Source organism: Perca flavescens, chromosome 8 (assembly GCF_004354835.1).
Source record: "Perca flavescens isolate YP-PL-M2 chromosome 8, PFLA_1.0, whole genome shotgun sequence".
NCBI lineage: Eukaryota > Metazoa > Chordata > Actinopteri > Perciformes > Percidae > Perca > Perca flavescens.
Genome location: NC_041338.1, coordinates 32,225,744 through 32,247,139, shown reverse-complemented (window position 1 = coordinate 32,247,139; position 21,396 = coordinate 32,225,744). Strand labels below are relative to the sequence as shown.

At 38.8% G+C, this 21,396-nt stretch overlaps 2 protein-coding genes across 3 annotated transcripts; both read left to right on the top strand.

Annotated features, from left to right (window-relative positions):
* Window positions 1-2,149: 2,149 nt before the first annotated feature.
* LOC114559689 (carboxypeptidase A1) lies at window positions 2,150-21,357 on the top strand. 2 transcript variants are annotated; one of them, XM_028584494.1, is made up of 13 exons: window positions 2,150-2,196; window positions 3,600-3,799; window positions 4,767-4,848; window positions 5,036-5,170; window positions 5,352-5,456; window positions 5,975-6,076; window positions 6,360-6,461; window positions 6,576-6,686; window positions 6,806-6,896; window positions 7,436-7,635; window positions 7,838-7,922; window positions 8,136-8,324; window positions 21,204-21,357. In XM_028584494.1, the coding sequence occupies exons 2-12, from the start codon at window positions 3,732-3,734 to the stop codon at window positions 8,321-8,323; spliced, it is 1,269 nt and encodes a 422-aa protein (XP_028440295.1). In that variant the 5' UTR covers window positions 2,150-2,196; window positions 3,600-3,731; the 3' UTR covers window position 8,324; window positions 21,204-21,357. The 2 variants fall into 2 exon arrangements, with proteins under 2 accessions (XP_028440295.1, XP_028440296.1); XM_028584495.1 differs by lacking the exon at window positions 2,150-2,196 and adding an exon at window positions 2,292-2,332.
* LOC114559690 (carboxypeptidase A1) lies at window positions 10,612-21,357 on the top strand. The gene is made up of 12 exons (XM_028584496.1): window positions 10,612-10,714; window positions 12,911-13,113; window positions 13,506-13,587; window positions 13,775-13,909; window positions 14,064-14,168; window positions 15,229-15,330; window positions 15,629-15,730; window positions 15,849-15,959; window positions 19,528-19,618; window positions 20,364-20,563; window positions 20,741-20,825; window positions 21,015-21,357. Exons 2-12 carry the CDS (start codon window positions 13,049-13,051, stop codon window positions 21,200-21,202), a joined length of 1,266 nt encoding a protein of 421 aa, XP_028440297.1. The 5' UTR covers window positions 10,612-10,714; window positions 12,911-13,048; the 3' UTR covers window positions 21,203-21,357.
* Window positions 21,358-21,396: the final 39 nt, after the last annotated feature.

The following is a 21,396-nucleotide window of genomic DNA, read 5'->3' as shown; positions in this document are numbered from 1 at the left end:
CCTTATCAGCTTGAACCACAATAGTGCGGCTGCAACAGTATGTGTGTACTGACTGCAGACACTGTGGATTTCCATCATTTGACCTTCAGTCTGTGCAGTTAGGAAGTCTTTTCCACAAATTAAAAACTAAATAAAGGAAATACATGAAGATATTATTATTTTGAGCTATCTGTTTGGTGGAGGATGATAACAAGGTAAAGGTTGGTAACACCAACAAAAAAATAAATATATTATATATATTCTTAAAGCTGCACTTTCATATGGCTCTTTGTAGTTTTGCTTATTTAAAGCTAATGTACTTGCACTTACTACTTGTTGTCTGGAGGTTGAAAGCACTTAATTGGAAGCCGCTTTGGATAAAAGCGTCAGCTAAATGACATGTAATGGAATGTAATGTAACACAAAACAACAACTGCCATGGTCTCCATGTGCTGACTTGGAAATTTTGATAAGATTTTGTTCTCACATCTTGGATCTAGACTAGGCCAGATCTGGAAATTCTGGGTGTACAAAGCATTAGTCTCGTTTTGCCAGACCATCCACACGCTGCGGAGCGGAGGAGGGTCTGGCTAGTCCACACAGCATTCCAGGGATGGGAGAAAAACGTGCTCTGGTTTATTGGTATTTCTTTAAACCGATCACAATCGTCCTGGGCGGCACTAAGCTCTGCACAGAGCCGCTGTAAAAAAGTTGTGCAAAAGAAAACTCAGATTGGACAGATAGTCAGCTGTCTGATTTTAACATGCAGAGATCTGAGGAGCAGTTAACCATAGACTTCATAAATCCACCGGAGTTTAAAATTCCAAAGGAAAGAAACCGTAAGGAAACGGAAAATACATGCATCCGGCGGAATTTCTTGTGGCACCTGAGCAATCCCGGAAGTGGAACATTGAGGATATAGATTAACAAAGCATTAACTACAGGGGTTTACATCATGTCTCCTATCATTTCGTTAGAACAGATCAATTAAACATTCCTATGGGTGATTTTGGAGAACACTGGCCATGTGTTTTGAGATATGTCGTGAGGACTTTTTCAATCACTCACAAAGTGAACAACTGTAACATTGTGATGACGATAAAGACAAGTTGACAACATGAATTTTTAGGATAAATCAGTGTCTCTATATGCCCCGGCTCCATTAAGGCAGGAGGGTTTATCATCTTGTTTACCTAGCGCAATAAACCTAATAAATAAACTGCACTAATCTGCACCGTTCTACATAGAAATAACATTTTACACTTTGTGTATGTTGTGTGTATGTTTGCATTGATGTTTTTGTCTGTAATCTGATTTAATGTAACAGGACGTTTTTTTATCTGTTGGGTGAGACTGAATATTATTATAATGCTAATAATTAGCATTATAATAACGAGTTGGCCATACAACACACTGGCACCCATAGTGTTTATCTATATTGGCAGTGCTAACTGTGCATTCCTCCAGTAAATAATATGTCCATGTTTAAATTTGAACTGCATACCAACAACAAAAACACAGTCTAAACACTGCCAAATTATCATTATCTATCATTTTTATCATAGTTTTAATGTGCAAAAGTTATGGATTGCAGCTTTAAAGCATAACTGTGGTCACTTTAAGCTGGGGCATATTTACCACCATTGTTCATCCGACTGAATTACTTCAACATCAGCATGTATTTTATCCTCCTTATGTGTATATGTATTCTTTATTTTTTGGATATTGTATGTTGTCTGCATCTTTTTTTCCATACATTAGCATATTCTTTCTGTTTTGTTTTGTTTGTTTGTTTTTGTCTTCTATACTCCAACTGGACTGTACCATCTTTCTTGTTTGTTTAAAATATAAATAAAAACTGGATCACAAAAAAAACAGCAGAGATATCATTCAGCCAAACAGCAGCAAATAGAAGTCATTCTATGGGAAACAAAAATATGTCACGGCTTTTATATACATCTATTAACTACTTAATAGTCCTTGCCCTCCTACACAACACATATTTCTTAAATGCTTGTTTTTGCAGAAATGAGAAGTTGTATATTCTCAAAACGCTGTTTCATTGTGACCAAAACAGACCGAAAGTCTATGTTAAATGGATTTTAATGCTGATTCATTCAGCGATGCCTAAACCAAACAGGGGAGGAGCTCAGTGTCTTGCTCTAGAACACTTCAGCAGGACACATGGATGTGGACAGACACACTCTTTGCTTTACTGTAAGTCTCTGAGAAACCCTCCAGCAGGTGTTTTCCCACTGTCTCCATTTCTGTCTCTTTACTTTTCCTCCTCTTATCAGCTGTGTTGCACAACACAAACCTCCAGATTCTGGGACAGTAGAGAGAAGTCGAATTAGTGAGTAATGTCAGATATATACTGTATTTTACTTCACTATCATGTGAATTGCCTTTAATTGAGTACATGCTCAGGTGTGTGAAGGACAAAAGAAGGTATCCATATGAGCAAATATTTGGATTTTAGTGTCATTTAAAAATTTTGGAAATGTTATTTGATGTCCATTGCTGTATTCTGCATGTTTAAACATTCTCTATGACTATTCCCACTAAAAGTGTATAATTTTATATGTAGAAGGCAACAGCTGGCTATTAATGTTGATAACAAGCATTACTTTTATGTAGGTTCGTTCGTGCTGATGTCACATTTTTTGGGGGATGTCTCATTTTGAAATGAAACCATGCTAAAGCACCAGATGAGCATTTTTTTGCACTCTGGCATTTTAAGTTATCTCATATCTGAAAGTGTTTTACTGCTAACATGTGGAGTTCACAGAACATGTATCCAAACAGCTGGTTTAAATTTAGCTCATTGAAGCTGATTGCAGTCTTGCTCCAACCAGGGTTAAAATAGTAAACTAAAACGAAAACGAAAATAAGCAGTGAACATCATTGTTCAAGCTATTGAATATTCCTCCGCAATTTAGAGTCACATTATTTGGAGGAGTATACCAAGCAAGTATGAGACAAATCCAATCAACCACCCAAGGGGAGTTTTTACATAAAATACGTGAAAAATGCATACAATTTAAAATGGCTGACTTTCGGTTAGGCGGGGCCAATAAAGGTAAATAGGACATATGTGCAAAACGATGAGAGCAATGTGTATACCAAATGTTGTGAATATCGGAGCAACTACGTCCAAATTAAGGCCTTCCACGCATTATAGCGTACTATGAAGGGGATAAACACACATGGACCAAATCACTGTATAGTCTCGAAAACAACAAAACAACAATGCTCCCACCAAATTTCATCAACAAAGGAACTTTAAATGAACCATGGCGTGCCTTTGGGGGCAGTATGGAGGAAGCTGGCCACGTCCCAACCAAATCACTGCAGAACTTTGCAAATTTTGCCAGATTGACATGTGTGCCAATTTTTGTGAGTGTTCAAGCATTCCAAGACCCTTAAAAATGTGATTCATTAGGTTCCTCACACTGTCCCTGGCACTTCGTGCACGGGCCATAGTTAGGGAACATTTTGGATCCTACAGACAGAACCAAAACCAAACCCAACAGACAACCTCTCCTTTTATTTGTAAGTTTAACACAACTTCGGATACGCCATTAACATGCATGGTGCAACTTTTGGTCTGCTATCTCCAGGCTGGTGTGGGAAAGGGACCAGCCACTGACACCACACCTCCTTCACCTTAAGCAAGGTTGTGGTTTGGACAGGTGACCTGGCACACTCAGCCATAAAAGCCTGTGTTCAGCCCCGCCAGGTTCACACTGGTCATGATGAGGGGGCTGATCGCACTAACCGCGCTGGTTGTGGCCGTTCTCGGCAAGGAGACCTTTGAGGGGTAAGTGGGCCTTCCAGAGCTTCTCACTGCTGTGTAGGGTGTCAGTGATCCGTATATATATTTCAATCAGGAGAGACTTTGTTGCAGATATGCAAAGACTTATTGTACATATGCATGAATTGTAAAGGACAGTCTTTGGAGATTAGACTCCACCGCTATTTTAAAAATCTAAAAACTTTAAAAAAGGGGTAGAAGCCGAAAAATAATCCCCCCAATGGAGTCTAGACACCGATGGCGGCGCGAGGAGCCCGAAGACCAACACCGAAAAGCCGCCGGTAGAGGCCTGCTGGACGAGGACCCAGGAGCCGTGAGGGATGAAGACCGGAGGAGCAGGGGAGGAGGAGGGTTGAGCTCTTATCCTGAAATGACAACTGAGCAGCAGAGAGAGACGGGTTTAAAACAGGAATGTCATGCAGTGATTGGCTCGTGATTTTTGTGGCCACTTCTGATTGGTTAAAAGAAAAGTGAACACCTCTACGGCTGATTCGTTTAGAGGAGAGAGAAAGTGATTATGTTTTAGAAGTCTTCCTGAATGAATTTGCGCTGAGCTCATATATATATATATATATATATATATATATATATATATATATATATATATATATATATATATATATATATATATATATATATATATATATATATATGAGCTCATATATGGTCCATATATATATACATATATACATACATACATATGTATGTGTGTGTGTGTGTGTGTGTGTGTGTGTGTGTGTGCAGAAATGTGAAATAATTATGAATCCCTATGTAGTGCCAATTATAACACTTTTTAAACTAAAGACATCCAGTTGATGCCTGCCAATATACATCTGGTCCGCACAGGAAACAATGGGCCTGCCTGTTGCACATTTTGAGTGTCAACCTTGGGAAATCTTACTTCACCTCATGTGTGCCATCTCTCTTCGTTTGCGATCTTGAGTTGAGTCACGGTATGGTTCTCTTTTTGCAGGCATCAGGTGCTTCGCATTGTTGCAAAGGATGAAACCCAGCTGTCTCTTATCAAGAACCTGGAGGACATGGTCGAGTTTGAGGTCATTTATCATCCGCTCACAATACATCTAAATAAATTCTAATATAAAAACAGAAAGTAAAAAGTGAAAGAGCTAAGCTTCCAAATGTGCCTTTTCTTTATTATCTTCACTGTATCTCTTTTTTTGTAACAAATCTCTTTGTTCCAAGGACTTGGTTCCTAAATGAAAATGTATGATTTTCTTTCAGCTGGACTTCTGGAGGGGAGTAACTGATGTGTCCACTCCTGTGGATGTCAGAGTTCCATTCCACAGCCTGCAGTCCGTCAAAATTCACCTGGAGAGTCGGGACATCGAGTACTCCATCATGATCGAAGACCTTCAGGTACGAGACCTGCCATCAGCTTGGACTCTCAAGTCTAAGGCTTAGGAACAGGAACAAAACTAATCTACTTCACTTGGCATTGGGTTTTTCCAGAAGTTTGAAGCAGATTCTGGGCCAAAGCTAAATGTGAAAAAATGTGTTGAGGTCTGACTCAGATATGAACAATGTTATTGTTCCGCAGGTGATGCTCGATGAGGAACAGCAGGAGATGGAGTCTGCTGCTCGTACCGCTGAGCCCAGAAACACTGACAGCTTCGACTTCTCCAGGTACCACACCATCAGCGAGGTTAGTACACACACTCACTCTGATATCTAGAAAAAAACATCAATACCACAGACAACTTTTATTAAATAGTTTTTACTAAATCCTTGGTTCACATTTATAAAAATAAAAAGTTATCAGGATGGTATTTGTAGTATAAGATAATAATAACAGTTTGCTACAGTATCTGGTCTGATTTTAACAATTACAATCATACTCTATGGATGTTTTCATTATGTTTAATAATTGAAAAAAATGAAGACACCACACTTTGTTTATTGTTAAGTCAAGTGTGGCTCTCATTCCAGTTATATAAAAACAGATCAAAACAGTGGAGCACATGACTTCCAACTAGATTATTATGTTGCAACCCAAAATATAGCACTTCATAAACACTTGATCCAATGATTTGCCTCGAAGCTACGTTTAATCGATGTTACCAAAATAATCGATAGCTGCAGCCCTACTTAAAACCAAACAGTGCTGTACAGAATTATGTCATAACCCTAACACTAGAGACCATCATTTTGTCTCTGGTTTAGATCTACAGTTTCCAGGACATGCTGGTGGCTGAGAATCCCAACCTGGTCAGCAAGATTGTGATCGGTCAGAGCTACGAGGGTCGCCCCCTGAATGTGCTCAAGGTAAATAATACAAATTAAGTCTGACAAAGAGAATAAAAAAATGGCACCTGCTCTTAATAAATAAATTAATTAATGACCACAAATGAAACACACAATTGTTCTTCATAATGGATTGTAGATAAGTACAAGCACTTTCTTAAGAAAATGAAGAGATTACTTCATGATGGACTTCATGCAATGTGAAATAACCTATGATCATAAAAAAATATTAGAAAACAAAGAATTTGAAGTATGTCTACTCATTATTCTATTAATCTTTGTTTGACTGCTCCTTTACTTTCAGTTCAGCACCGGTGGAACCAACCGTCCCGCCATCTGGATTGACACTGGCATCCATTCCAGAGAGTGGGTCACTCAGGCCAGTGGCACCTGGTTCGCCAAAAAGGTGCTTTAATAACTGTCACATTGTTTTGGGTTTTTCTTCACTGTCTCTGCAGCTTCTACTGTAACTACTAACCTTCTGTAGTACATATTGTGCTCTTGACATTTCTGTGGATAGATTGTGACTGATTATGGACGTGACCCCGCTATCACCGCAATCCTCAACAAGATGGACATCTTCCTGGAGATGGTGACCAACCCCGATGGCTACTACTACACTCACAACAGCGTGAGCCTCTTAAAGCTATAAAAAAATGTTACAGACTGATTTTATAATATTTGTCTGCCACATTATCAAACTCAAATTTAAAAGTGACAAATGACAATTAGCTATTCTGATGTTTCCAGAACCGTATGTGGCGTAAGACCAGGAAGCCCAACTCCGGCTCTAGCTGTGTGGGAGTCGATCCAAACAGGAACTGGGATGCTGGTTTTGGAGGTAACGACTTGCACTTGTAGTTAAAATGTACCAAGGCACCACCATGTCATCCTCAAAACATTACCGTCAAAATGTATTTATCAGTGAAGTTTTTGTCGTGTTGTTTTGTTTTAAAATTGTCAACGATTTTGTAACAGATTATTACTTATCTTTTAAAAAAATGCTGGTGTCATGCTCAATACAACCACCAGATGGTGCCAAATTACCTACACACAGTGGCTTTGAACAGGATGGGCTACAGGATGGACTTTATTCAAGAGAGCCCTGACCAACATGGAGGCAGAATTACACAAATTTGCCACAAATTGCTCTACAATATACAGATGACACAATACAAATTACATTAAATTAATTAAACAAATGTTTTGATTGTTCAGTGATACTATGGTCACTGCTTGACATGTTTTGCTACTTTGCACATTATGGAGACGCTAACATTAGTGTTAGTAAGGAACCAAGTGTTCAGCAGTTGTCTAGAGACAGATGGTGGCATCCATTTTCTTGCAGTTTCTCTGACTTTGTAAGTCATCCCCATGTAGCACCTGGTGCCAGCGACAACCCCTGCTCAGAGACCTACCGTGGACCCAGCGTTCACTCTGAGTCTGAGGTCAAGTCCATTGTGGACTTTGTGAAGTCCCACAGTAACTTCAAGGCCTTTGTCTCCATCCATTCCTACTCCCAGATGCTCATGTACCCCTACGGCTACACCAAGACTCCATGCAAGGACCAGACCGAACTGGTAAAAATCATACTCCTTGCCTTTTATGACTTCTTTACCCAAAGCATTTTTTGTTTTCAAACTGGTAAAACTGGTTGTAGATATTTTTTTGGGCTCATCAGTTTGTTGTTTCTGTAATGCTAGAAATGTAAGAATTTGCCAAAGCAATATGAGAAACTATGAATAGGTGTTCGTACGTGATCATGGTAATCTCCTCCCACAGCACAATCTGGCTAAGAAGGCCATCACTGACCTGGCCTCCCTGTACGGTACTAGCTACACATACGGCAGCATCATCAACACCATCTGTAAGTCCAAATTATTTAAATTCTACATACTGGTTTTAACTGTGACATAAACCACGCCCATTGGAAACCAATGGTAGTTCAGTTGAGACAAATAAATCAGATGTTCACAATCGCAACCATAGCAGACAAACTACTTTATGCCTGACACCAGAAAGCCTGTGTTTAACATAACAATGAAAAAAATACCTTAAGCAATACCTGTTTCAATTTTAGACCAAGCCAGTGGTAACACCATTGACTGGACCTACGACCAGGGAATCAAGTACTCCTACACCTTCGAGCTGAGGGACACCGGCCGTTACGGCTTCATCCTGCCGGCCGATCAGATCATCCCCAATGCCAAGGAGACTTGGCTGGCTCTGATGGCTATCATGGATCACACCTCCAAGAACATCTACTAATGTGTATGTGTGTGTGTGTGTGTACAAGTGGAAGTCTCTGTGGAGAGGATATTGTCGGCAAATGTCATCGTTAACGTGTCATCTTTAAGACTAATATCACATCATCATCACTATCATACCTGATTACTCTTTGGACGTGGTGAAAACCATAAACAGAAAAATAAACGAGCACACTGGAAAACTGCAGTTTGTATTTCTTTATTATTTCAAAGCTTTTGAATTGGGTGCATGTCAGACACGTCCAACAAGGGCGTATGTTTTGTTTAAACATTAGGGGGCACAATAACCGGGGGTCTGGTGGTCCTCGCCCAGAACATTTTGAGCATCTAACACTGAAATTCCTGCGGACTTAATTAATTCCTGGACCACATGACTAGCTGATTTCACTATGGCTGCTAAAGGAACTAGACTTAATTGGAAGGATCAAAATGTAGGATTGGCTGCTTCTGATGAAAGTATCAGTGAGCTTAATTTAGCGACTCTTTCTAGCCTCCTGGATGAGCTCAGGCAATCAATTGCTGCGGATTTCAAAGCCTCCTTCTCCTCGCTCGAAACTAAACTTGATTGCATGCAAGAAACTTTGTCTGATCATGCTCAGAAAATTTCAGCACTTGAGAACAATGGCAATCTACAAGATGAGCGTATTTTGGTTTTGGAAACATCCTGTGGCTCATTGTCGGCAAACAACGCTAAATTGCTGGCTAAAGTGGCTGATCTGGAATCACGTAGCCGCCGCAACAATATTAGGCTACTTGGCCTACGTGAATCAATCGAGGGCGTACAGCCTACTGCCTTCTTCTCGGGGCTTCTGATGGAAGTGTTCGGTGAGGGTGTTCTGGGTTCTTTGCCGGATTGTGATATTGCTCATCGTGTTTTCACTGCTAAACCGAGCCCAGGTCAGCGGCCTCGGCCAGTTATCAAACGCCTGCTAAGGTACCACCAGAAAGTGACTATCATACGTGAAGCCAGAGCTAGAAGGGGAAGACTTCAGTACTGTGGTACATCCATCGCTATCTATGATGATTACACTCCTGAAGTAATGGAACAGCGGTCAAAGTATCGTGAAGTTATTACAGACCTTTATAAACTTGGACTAAAGCCTGCGCTGTTGTTTCCTGCAAGACTTTCCATCAATGCGAAGGAGGGAGGTAGGAAAATGTTTTCCTCAGCTGATGAAGCCAGAGACTATGCAACATCACTCCTTCCTGCTAATTAGAATTCACTGTGTTTTTCCTTATGCGCTGCAGTTTTGGGTTTTGCTGTCTTATTTAAATTTGCTACTCAACTGTATCGATAGGCCATATTGCTTTTTTTGAATGCTTGGTTCTTTATTGATATTGTTTGGACAGCAGTAGTTTTGTTTTGATTTTTTACTTTACATTATGCTTTATGCTGTTTAGTCCCTGGGGATGGCTGGTTGATTGTCTGTGACCTGATCTGGTCTGTCCTTATGTTTTGCTTATGAGTAGCTAATGTGAGTCTTTAGCGTGGCATCCCAGAATATAGTTAGTCTTTGTCTCATGTAGTAATTATATTTTGTTTAGTTATTAATTTATATGATGTATTTTTTGTGATACTACTAGACTGATAAATGACTAAAATAAAGTAAATATTGCTATTTAGAAAATATTTTTATTTATGCGGGTTTTGAGACTCTTTCAGTCATTTATTCTTTATAGTTATTGCTCGATTATGGATTTTTTGTTTTGTTCGTTAAGTTTGTTTTGTTTTATATTTGTTTCTGTTTTTGTTTGTCAAAATGTGTTATCGCTGTTTTTATCGCCACCTGCTCCTTACACCCTACTATATGTTATATGCCTACTACTTATTTGTGAGTTATTGATTCAATTAAAGGACTAAAAGTCATTCATCTCAATATTAGGAGTCTTGCTTCTAAAATTGATCTTCTTAGGGTATGGGCTGCTTTACACAAACCTAATATAATCACTATTTCTGAATCATGGCTTCATAACAGTATCACTAATGATGAGGTGGGAATTGATAATTATGTTTTATATAGAGCTGATAGAACATCTAGAGGAGGAGGTGTTGCTACTTATCTTGATATAAATCTGGTCTCTGAGTGTGTCTCTCCTAATGTTGAGCCTACTAACTTTGAATGTCTTTTTACTAATATCATGTTTCATGAAAACAAATGATTTTTTAAAAGTTAATGAAGACACGTTTCACCACATTTATAAGGAAGTTATATGTTCTCAAAATGCTGTTTCATTGTGACGAAAACAGACTTCAGACATGCCTGTGTTAAACGCATTTAGCTGATTCCTTCAGCGATGCCTAAACCGAGCAGGTAGGAGCTCAGTGTCTTGCTCAAGAACACTTCAGCAGGACACATGTAGACATGTAGACGGACACACTCTTTGCTTTACTGTAAGTCTCTGAGAAACCCTCCAGCAGGTGTTTTCCACACCTGACTCTGTCTCCATTTCTGTCTCTTTACTTTTCCTCCTCTTATCAGCTGGGTTGCACAACACAAACCAGCAGTCTGAGACAGTAGAGAGAAGTCAAATTAGTTAATAATGTCAGCGATCTTTTACTTTACTATCATGGGAACTGGCTTTAAATTAGTACATGCTCGGATGTGTGATCAATATTTTGTGATAAGGACATTAAAGATATTCATATGAGGAAAGAATTGGATTTTAGTGTCATTTAAAAATGTTATCTGATGTCCATTGCTCAATGTTTAACATTCTTGATGACTATTCCCACTAAAATGTGATAACTTTAGAATTAGAAGGGCAAAAGCTGGCTATTAATGTTAGTGGCAAGTGTTACTTTGATGCAGGTTTTCGGTTTGTTCGTGCTGATGTCACATTTTTTTGGTGGATGTCTCATTTTGAAATGAAACCGTGCGAAAGGACCAGATGAGCATTTTTTGCACTCTGATATTTTAAGTTATCTCATGTCTGAAAGTCTTTTACTGCTAACATGTGGAGTTCACAGAACATGTATCCAAACAGCTGGTTTCAAATACTTCATTTTGGTGACTTTTTATGCACTAATTTGTGCTGGATTTAGCTTGCCTGCTGGTATCTTAACGAGCACGCTTTTCGATGCACGATAAAAAATATTTACTACAGTGTTGTCAAATTGCTCACCAAGATCACGTACCGCCTTTTCCAGTCCTAACTGCTTTTAACACGATTAGGGCTTCGGCTTGGTTTAGATCATTTCCATTTGAGGGTGATTTTGAAATTAATGTCTGTCATTATTTAAAAAGACACTTGTTTATTACAACAACAAAAACTAGTTCACAGACAAAAAAAAAACGGACTTAAATTGTGGCCCTTTAGCAGTGAAGGGGAGGGTCTTTTGAACCACCCAACCCCCCACCCGACCCCACCCCCTTGTCTACGGGCATGACATCTGACAAAGTAGAGCAAAGATTAAAATATTAAACATCATGGCCATTCTCCAACCATGCAATTTGCACTGTAGCATTATCTCCTGATACATTATACCTATCAGTAACAAAAACACTAAACTAAAACTACTGTGAAACTAAAAACTAAAACTAAAACGGAAAAAACTGAATGAAATCCAAAAGTTAAAAAAAATAAAAGCTAATTGAAAAATTCAAAACGATCATAACCTTGGCCCCAAAGAAGAGGAAGCTGAAACACACTGTGGACAGCCGCAGCTTCCTATTAAGCTGTGAGATTCCAGTTTGAGCTGTAAACAGAATGAAGAACAGCACAGACGGAGACTTGTTGATTCACTGTATGGTTTCTACACATTAGGCATTGTTAGGCCTAATTGTTCCCATTTTCTTGTAAACCGGTTATTCACACAATAGCAAAATGGAAAAGTGAGCACACAGTGACCAAATATAGTGGTGTGTGATAAAGACATACTATGAAGGTCGGATATGGCATGAAACAAACCAAGTATCAATAGAACCATACCACATTGGGTATAATGATAGTAAAAGCTCTTAAATTCTGACAACAAAAGGAGACACATTTATTGAAATAAAGAGTTCTATATACTATTCTATATATATATAACAGTGATTAAAAGCAAAAATTACAGCCAGAAAAACGTGTTTTTTTATCGTCACAAACAATGCGCACCCTTTTCGGTGCTATAAAGAAAGCTTTTATGAAATAAATCTTACATGTTAACTTGTGAAGCAAAAGTTACTTGATAAAGGGATAATTTATTGAATAAAAAATAATAGCCAACTACTATGTATATAAAATGTACAAAATGTTCTCTGGTTCCACATTTTTAAATGTGAGGTTTTGCTGCTTTTCTATGTTTTATATCATCATAAACTGAATACATTTTGAGTTGTGGTTTGCAACGTCCTCTGTGAACTGTCACATCTTGACAGGTGTGTTATTCGTCAAGAAGCCGACTAACATTTTTTAAACAACTCATCCTAAAATAATTAAAGTTAATAAGGAGCCATACCAGATTCTACAGACAGAACTATAAACCAAACCCAACAGACCTTAAACAACCTTGCCCCCCTTTTTTTTTTTTTTTAAAACTTAACACAACACAACTTCGGATAAGTCAAAAACATGCATGGTGCAACTTATGGTCTGCTATCTCCAGGCTGGTGTGGGAAAGGGACCAGCCACTGACACCACACCTCCTTCACCTTAAGCAAGGTTGTGGTTTGAACACGTCACCTGGCACACTCAGCCATAAAAGCCTGTGTTCAGCCCTGCCAGGTTCACACTGTTGGTCACGATGAGGGGGCTGATCGCATTCACCGCGCTGGTTGTGGCCGTTCTCGGCAAGGAGATGTTTGAGGGGTAAGTGGGTCTTCCAGAGCCTCTCACTGCTGTGTAGGGTGGGTGTGTGTGTGTGTGTGTGTGTGTGTGTGTGTGTGTGCAGAAATGTGAAATAATTATGAATCCCTATGTAGTGCCAATTATAACACTTTTTAAACTAAAGACATCCAGTTGATGCCTGCCAATATACATCTGGTCCGATAACCTAAGTAATAACTCCACTTTCACAATAAATGCAATGGCTTTTATTTTTTCTGAAGACGTTTGTGAGGCCAGCACAGGAAACAATGGGCCTGCCTGTTGCACATTTTGAGTGTCAACCTTGGGAAATCTTACTTCACCTCATGTGTGCCAACTTCTCTCTTCGTTTGCGATCTTGAGTTGAGTCAAACGGTGTGGTTCTCTTTTTGCAGGCATCAGGTGCTTCGCATTGTTGCAAAGGATGAAACCCAGCTGTCTCTTATCAAGAACCTGGAGGACATGGTCGAGTTTGAGGTCATTTATCATCCGCTCACAATACATCTAAATAAATTCTAATATAAAAACAGAAAGTAAAAAATGAAAGAGCTAAGCTTCAAAATGTGCCTTTTCTTTATTATCTTCACTGTATCTCTTTTTTTGTAACAAATCTCTTTGTTCCAAGGACTTGGTTCCTAAATGAAAATGTATGATTTTCTTTCAGCTGGACTTCTGGAGGGGAGTAACTGATGTGTCTACTCCTGTGGATGTCAGAGTTCCATTCCACAGCCTGCAGTCCGTCAAAATTCACCTGGAAAGTCAGGACATCGAGTACTCCATCATGATCGAAGACCTTCAGGTACGAGACCTGCCATCAGCTTGGACTCTCAAGTCTAAGGCTTAGGAACAGGAACAAAACTGAATCTACTGCACTTGGCATTGGGTTTTTCAGAAGTTTGAAGTAGATTCTGTTGACCTCTGACTCAGATATGAACAATGTTATTGTTCCGCAGGTGATGCTCAATGAGGAACAGCAGGAGATGGAGTCTGCTGCTCGTATCGCTGAGCCCAGAAACACTGACAGCTTTGACTTCTCCAGGTACCACACCATCAGCGAGGTTAGTACACACACTCACTCTGATATCCAGAAAAAAAACATCAATACCACAGACAACTTTTATTAAATAGTTTTTACTAAATCATTGATTCTCATGCAAAAACAAGAAGCAATCAGAATAGTATTTGTAGCATTGGATAATAATAGTTGTTTGCTATTGTGTCTGATTATAACAACTACAGTCGTACTACTCTGATGTTTTTATTATATTTAATATATATATATAATATATTTAATTGGAGAAAAAAATGAAGACCTTTTCAAGGCCACATTTCACTAGAAGGACCACAAAGTCCTTTACTTTGTTTATTGTTAAGTCAAGTGTGGCAACATCCCTGCAACTAATATAATTATAATAATAATCAAAAGTGACTAGTACACTCAGGACATTTTTGGGAACAAATACATTCAAAAGTCCATCCATCAATCCATCAATTTAGCAGCATGTAAATTAAGCTAAATTTCTTCCCAAATCGTTCCCAAGCCAGATGAGGTATATAATCTCTCCAGCATGTTCTGGCTCTATACCGAGGGGTCCCCTAGCAGTTAAAGTAAACTTCCAAAGGAGGCCTCCATTTTCCCCTCACCCGTGAACAAGATCCCGAGATACTTTAATTCCTTTACTTGGGGCATCAACTAACTGGGGAGCAATCCACCGCTTTCCAGCAGAGAACCACTTCACATTCGACTGCAAACCATCACAGTGCATGCTGAAGTTGCCGGTCCCATGAAGCCAACAGAAACACATCATCTGCAAAGAATAGAGAAGCAAGTGTCCCCAAACTGGAGAGGATAAACACTGGCGGAGCGGGACATCCACTGAAAACGTGTTGGACGTCATTGCAAACAATACAGACACAGCTCTCACTCCAGTTTTATAAGGACCAGATAGACAGACCAGACAGTATAGCACTTAACTTCTAACTAGATTATTATGTTGCAACCCAAAATATAGCACTTCAACAACATATTTAAACTCACTTAAGAACAGACAGTACTGTACATAATTGAATTATGTCATAACCCTAACGCTAAAGACCATAATTTTGTCTCTGGTTTAGATCTACAGTTTCCAGGACATGCTGGTGGCTGAGAATCCCAACCTGGTCAGCAAGATTGTGATCGGTCAGAGCTACGAGGGTCGCCCCCTGAACGTGCTCAAGGTAAATAAAACAGGCTGGAGTTCAGCAAAGTCTTACAAAATGAATTGAAAAATGACACTTGCTCTTACAAAAGAAATGAAAGACCACGAATAACTCAAACTATTGTTCTTCATAAAGGATTGTAGAGAAGTCAAGCAATTTCTTGACGAAAAGAAGAGATATCTTAACGCTGGTCATCATGGGATGTAAAAAAAAATAATCCCTTCTATGATCATAAAAAGTATTAGGAAACACACAATTTGACATGTGTTTCCTCACTGTTCTATTAATCTTTGTTTGACTGCTCCTTTACTTTCAGTTCAGCACCGGTGGAACCAACCGTCCCGCCATCTGGCTCGACACTGGAATCCATTCCAGAGAGTGGGTCACTCAGGCCAGTGGCACCTGGTTCGCCAAAAAGGTGCTTTGTTAATTGTTACATTGTCACATTGATTTTTATTTTTTCTTCACTGACTCTGCAGCTTTGAACTACTAACCTTCTGCACTAAATATTGTGTTCTTGACATTTCTGTGAATAGATTGTGACTGATTATGGACGTGACCCCGCTATCACCGCAATCCTCAACAAGATGGACATCTTCCTGGAGATTGTGACCAACCCCGATGGCTACTACTACACTCACAACAGCGTGAGTCTCTCTAGAATTCGTTTCGCTGACTCATTTTATAATCATTCCCCGCCACATTCAGGTTTTGGATTGACAATGTTAATTAATTCATGGGATTTTTTAAAAGCTTCTTCAGGGTTTTACAACCCTGTTTAAGTTCCAAAAGTTGTCATGACTCTGGCAATTAGTGAGTTGTCTTATTAATATGTGAATTTGAGCACAGCATATGTTTCCTATTCCATTTTGGAGACATGAATACAAATTCTGTCTTCTTCTACAAAACTAATATATGCAGTGAGATTTTTTAGACATAAGGTAAGTTTTATGAGTTGTATAGATGAAACTAGAACCTTTCAAGTTCAACTCTAACAGCTGAGTACAGATAGATAAACCCAAGAATGGGTGGTACAAATTAGCACAAGATGAAAGGATATTTGTGTCCGTCTCAATCAAAGAAATCAAAGATAAATAAATCCATTAATTTGTACTGTTTATATTATGATTTCAATATAGTTGGAGATTCTCAACACTGCATTGATATGGGTGGGAATATTATTTGCAATGTTCTTGACCTTGATAACTTAAAACCATTAAATGATAAATATAATTATTCATTGTTACATTTAAATATTAGAAGCCTAAACAAACATCATTCTGATTTAGCTTCTTTACTCTCTAATTCAAGTTGTCATTTTGATGTTATTGGGTGTAGTGAAACCTGGCTCAATGATTTTTCATATGCAGATTTACTTAACTTCGATGGGTATAAACTACACATTAAGAATAGACCTATTAGAACAGGTGGAGGGGTCTGCCTCTATGTTAAGAACAGTCTCCAAGTAAAACCTTGTGATCTTTATCTAGAGGATGACCATTGTGAGTCCTTATTTATTGAGATTAACAATAATGACAAAATATTTATTGTCGGTGTACTCTATCGCCCACCAGACTCTGCTCTTGACACTTTTTACTGTAAACTGGAAGATCTATTTCATAAACTGAATAAGCAAAAAAAAGAGTGTATACTCCTTGGTGATTTTAACATTGATATCTCAAAGGAAGATGGGGTAAAACATGACTTTATGAACACATTGCATTCCTCCTCTTTCTTCCCTACCATTAATAGATTTACTAGAGTTACACCGACATCCAAAACGATTATTGACAATATCATTACTAATATTCAAAATACCAAGCTGGTGACGGGAGTCGTGCAGTCTGACATCACAGACCATTTTCCTATTGTAATATTTCTTGGCTCTGGCAAATCGTTCTCTCCTCCACTCTCAAAAATTAAATCTAAAATCACCAACGACAGAACTTTACAGTACTTAATTGTTAATTTACAGGCCAAGTCGTGGGACTCTGTCTATGACAGTGTGACTCCTGATACAGCATATGACAGCCTGATAAAGATCATCCAAGAATCCATCATGGATACAATCCCTGAGAAGACTGTCAGATGCAGCACTACCATCCAGATCCCTTGGATTACAAAGGGAATTTTAAAGTCTATTAAATATAAAAGTAAGCTTTATAAATCCTACATAAAAAATCCTTCTAGCTTAAATAAAGAGAAATATATTTCTTATAAAAATAAACTAAGGCAGATCATAAGAAAGAGCAAAAGATGCCATTACACTGAACTTTTACAAGCTTCACAGGGGGATAGCAGGGGGTCATGGAATGTGTTAAATGAAGTCCTCAACAGGAGACCTACTACCCTGCCTGACTTTGTTAATGCTAAAGCTGATCTTGTACAGAGTTTTAAAAATCATTTTGCTTCAATAGGTGTAAATTTGGCTAAGAAGATAAATCAACCCCAGGGTGTTAACTTTAAGCATTTTCTCTCTGGTAGCTACATTAACTCATTTTTTATGATACCAACAGATAGTACCGAGCTCCTGAAGATCATTTTGGACTTGAGGAGCTCATACACCGCAGGTGTAGATGGAATATGTAATAAGATTATGAAAGCCATTGCAAATGTCATTGTAGAGCCACTGCCTCACTGCATCAACCTTTCTTTACTTACTGGCACTGTACCAAAAATGACAAAAATTGCTAAAATAATTCAAATTTTTAAATCGGGTGACAGAAATGATTTGAGCAATTACCGGCCCATATCAATTCTACCCACCTTCTCCAAAGTAATGGAGAACGTGGTATACACCAGACTCAGTGGCTATCTTGAAAAACTGGATATTTTTGTCCCCTCTCAATTCGGTTTCAGAAAAAAAGAGTACAACCTCTATGGCAATACTCGATTTAATAGAACAAATACATGACTGCATTGAAGAGGGAAAATGTGGTGTTGGTATTTTCTTGGACCTATCAAAAGCCTTTGATACCATTGACTTTGATATTTTACTGTACAAATTGCATCACTATGGTATCAGAGGTCTAACAATTAAATGGTTCAGAAGTTATTTATACGAGAGGGAACAGTATGTCCATGTCAATGACCATAACTCTACTTGTCAGCCTATGACCTTTGGGGTCCCCCAGGGTTCTATTTTAGGGCCACTCTTATTCATTTTATATATAAATGATTTCATAAATTCCTCTAAAATATTTCATAAAATTATTTTTGCAGATGACACAAATTTGTTTACATCACACAGGAACCCACTTATTCTACAAGATATAGTAAACTCAGAATTAACTAAAGTGGACTCCTGGTTTAAATGTAATAAACTGTCATTAAATTTGAGCAAAACTAATAACATTTTATTTAAATCATGTAAAAAATTTAAAAAGACTGATCACTGCCTGATTAAAATAAATGGGCAGGAGATAAAAAGAGTGTATTCCACTAAATTCCTGGGGGTCCTCATTGACGACTCTCTCAGCTTTAAATGTCATATTGACTATCTTGTAAATAAATTGTCCAAGTATGTTGGCTTGTTTTATAAGATCAGACATTTTCTTCCTCTGTCTGCCCTTCTCACATTGTATAAAACTCTTTTTGAACCGCACCTTAACTATTGCAATGTGATATGGTGTAACACTTTCACCAGCCATCTTAAAAAACGTATATCTTTGCAAAAGAAAGTCTTACGGGCTCTGTCCTGGTCAGAGATAAATTCCCCCACCAAACCTCTATTCCACCGTTTTGAGTTACTAAGACTGACTGAGCTAAATGAATACCATAATGCCTGCCTTATGTTCCAAATCGTCAACAGGCTGAACTCTAGATTGAGTAGTCTTGTTCCTATCTCCAGCCCCCAGCATACCTACCAAACGAGAATCAAACCACTTATATCAGGAAAATCTCGCAGCCATGTGCGCGCCAGTATGAGTGTTGTCTGTGCAACTAGTCATCATCATTTGTGGTAATTGTGTATTCTATAGTTTGTACCACTACTTTTTATTGAATCATGGGCCCCCACCTATAAGCTTTTCTAGCTTCTTTGGGGGACCCATTCACTCTACCCAATTAATCTTGTACTCCCCCAGCTGTATTATTGTAATGTTTCAAGTGGTATTGTGAATAAATAAATAAATAAAAGCTACATAAACAGAAATGAAGGTATGAACCCCAAATATAAAAGTGACAAAGTATGATGAGCTACTCTGATGTTTCCAGAACCGTATGTGGCGTAAGACCAGGAAGCCCAACTCCGGCTCTAGCTGTGTGGGAGTCGATCCCAACAGGAACTGGGATGCTGGTTTTGGAGGTAACGTCTTAAACTGTACCAAGGCACTACATGTAATTCTCAAAGCTTTTAAACTCCAAACCTACCGTCTTAAGTAATTATCAGTGAGTTTTTTGTGTAGTTTTAAAATGGTCATTGATTGCTTTACAGATTATTTTTCATCATTTAAATTTTTTTAACCTGTATTTAAAGCTTTAGTGCGCAACTTTTTGATATTAATGAGCGTCTATTACATTCAAGAAATTGCCAAATGAGTTGCTACAAAGCTAATTAAGGTCACGAAAGGCTTGTATCACGTGGACGCGCTGTCAGTTTTGTTGTCGTTACTTAGAATTCCTCATGGGGGTGACTACGCACTATAGCTTTAAAATTACTAGAATTTTACTGACTGCCAGTGTCATGCTCGATACTGCCACCAAATGGTGCCAAGTTACTTACACACAGTGGCTTTGAACAGAATGGGCTACAGGATGGACTTTATTCAAGAGAGCCCTGGCCAAAATGGCAGCACAATCACACAGATTTGCCACAAATTGCTCTTTAATATGCAGAGGACACAATACAATGAATAAATTGAACATATTTTGGTGGTTAAGTCATACTATGGTTAATTTTGTGACATGTTTTGTCCTTTTGCACATTATGGAGACACTCCATACCATTAGTATTAGTGTCTAAGGAACCAAGTGTTCAAAAGGTGTATATAGACAGATTGTGGCATCCATTTTCTAGCAGTTTCTCTGACTCTGTATAAATCCCCATGTAGGAGCTGGTGCCAGCAACAACCCTTGCTCAGAGACCTACCGTGGACCCAGAGCTCACTCTGAGTCTGAGGTCAAGTCCATTGTGGACTTTGTGAAGTCCCGCGGTAACTTCAAGGCCTTTGTCTCCATCCATTCCTACTCCCAGATGCTCTTGTACCCCTACGGCTACACCAGGACTCCATGCAAGGACCAGACCGAGCTGGTAAGAATCACTCTCCCCTTATGATCAATCTAGGTAAACTGATTGTAAATCTTTTCTCTGGGCTCATCAGTTTATTGTAGTTTTGCCCGTACTGCTTAAAATTTAAGAATATGCCTAAGCAATATGAAAGACTATGAATAGATGTTCGTACGTGATCATGGTAATCTCTTCCCACAGCACAATCTGGCTAAGAAAGCCATCACTGACCTGGCCTCCCTGTACGGTACTAGCTACAGATACGGCAGCATCATCAACACCATCTGTAAGTCCGAATTATTTAAATTCTACATACTGGTTTTAACTGACATAAACCACACCCATTGGAAACCAATGGTAGTTCAGTTGAGAAAGATAAGTTGTACTTAGGTTGTCATTGTACTGTGACAACCTCCATTATGCCTGCCAACCGAAATATAGAAAATACCCTGAGCAATACCTGTTTCAATTTTAGACCAAGCTAGTGGTGGCACCATTGATTGGACCTACAACCAGGGCATCAAGTACTCCTACACCTTCGAGCTGAGGGACACCGGCCGTTACGGCTTCATCCTGCCAGCCAATCAGATCATCCCCACTGCCAGGGAGACTTGGCTGGCTCTGATGGCTATCATGGATCACACCTCCAAGAACATCTACTAATGTGTGTGTGTGTACAAGTGAAAGTCCCTGTGGAGGGGATATCATGGGCAAATGTCACCTTTAAAATGTCCTCTTTAAGACTAATAGTAGTTCATCATATGTCATTTAGACACAGTGAAAACAACAAACAGACAAATAAACGAGTACAGTGGAAATCTGCAGTTTCTATTTGATGATTTTAAAGCTTTGTAATT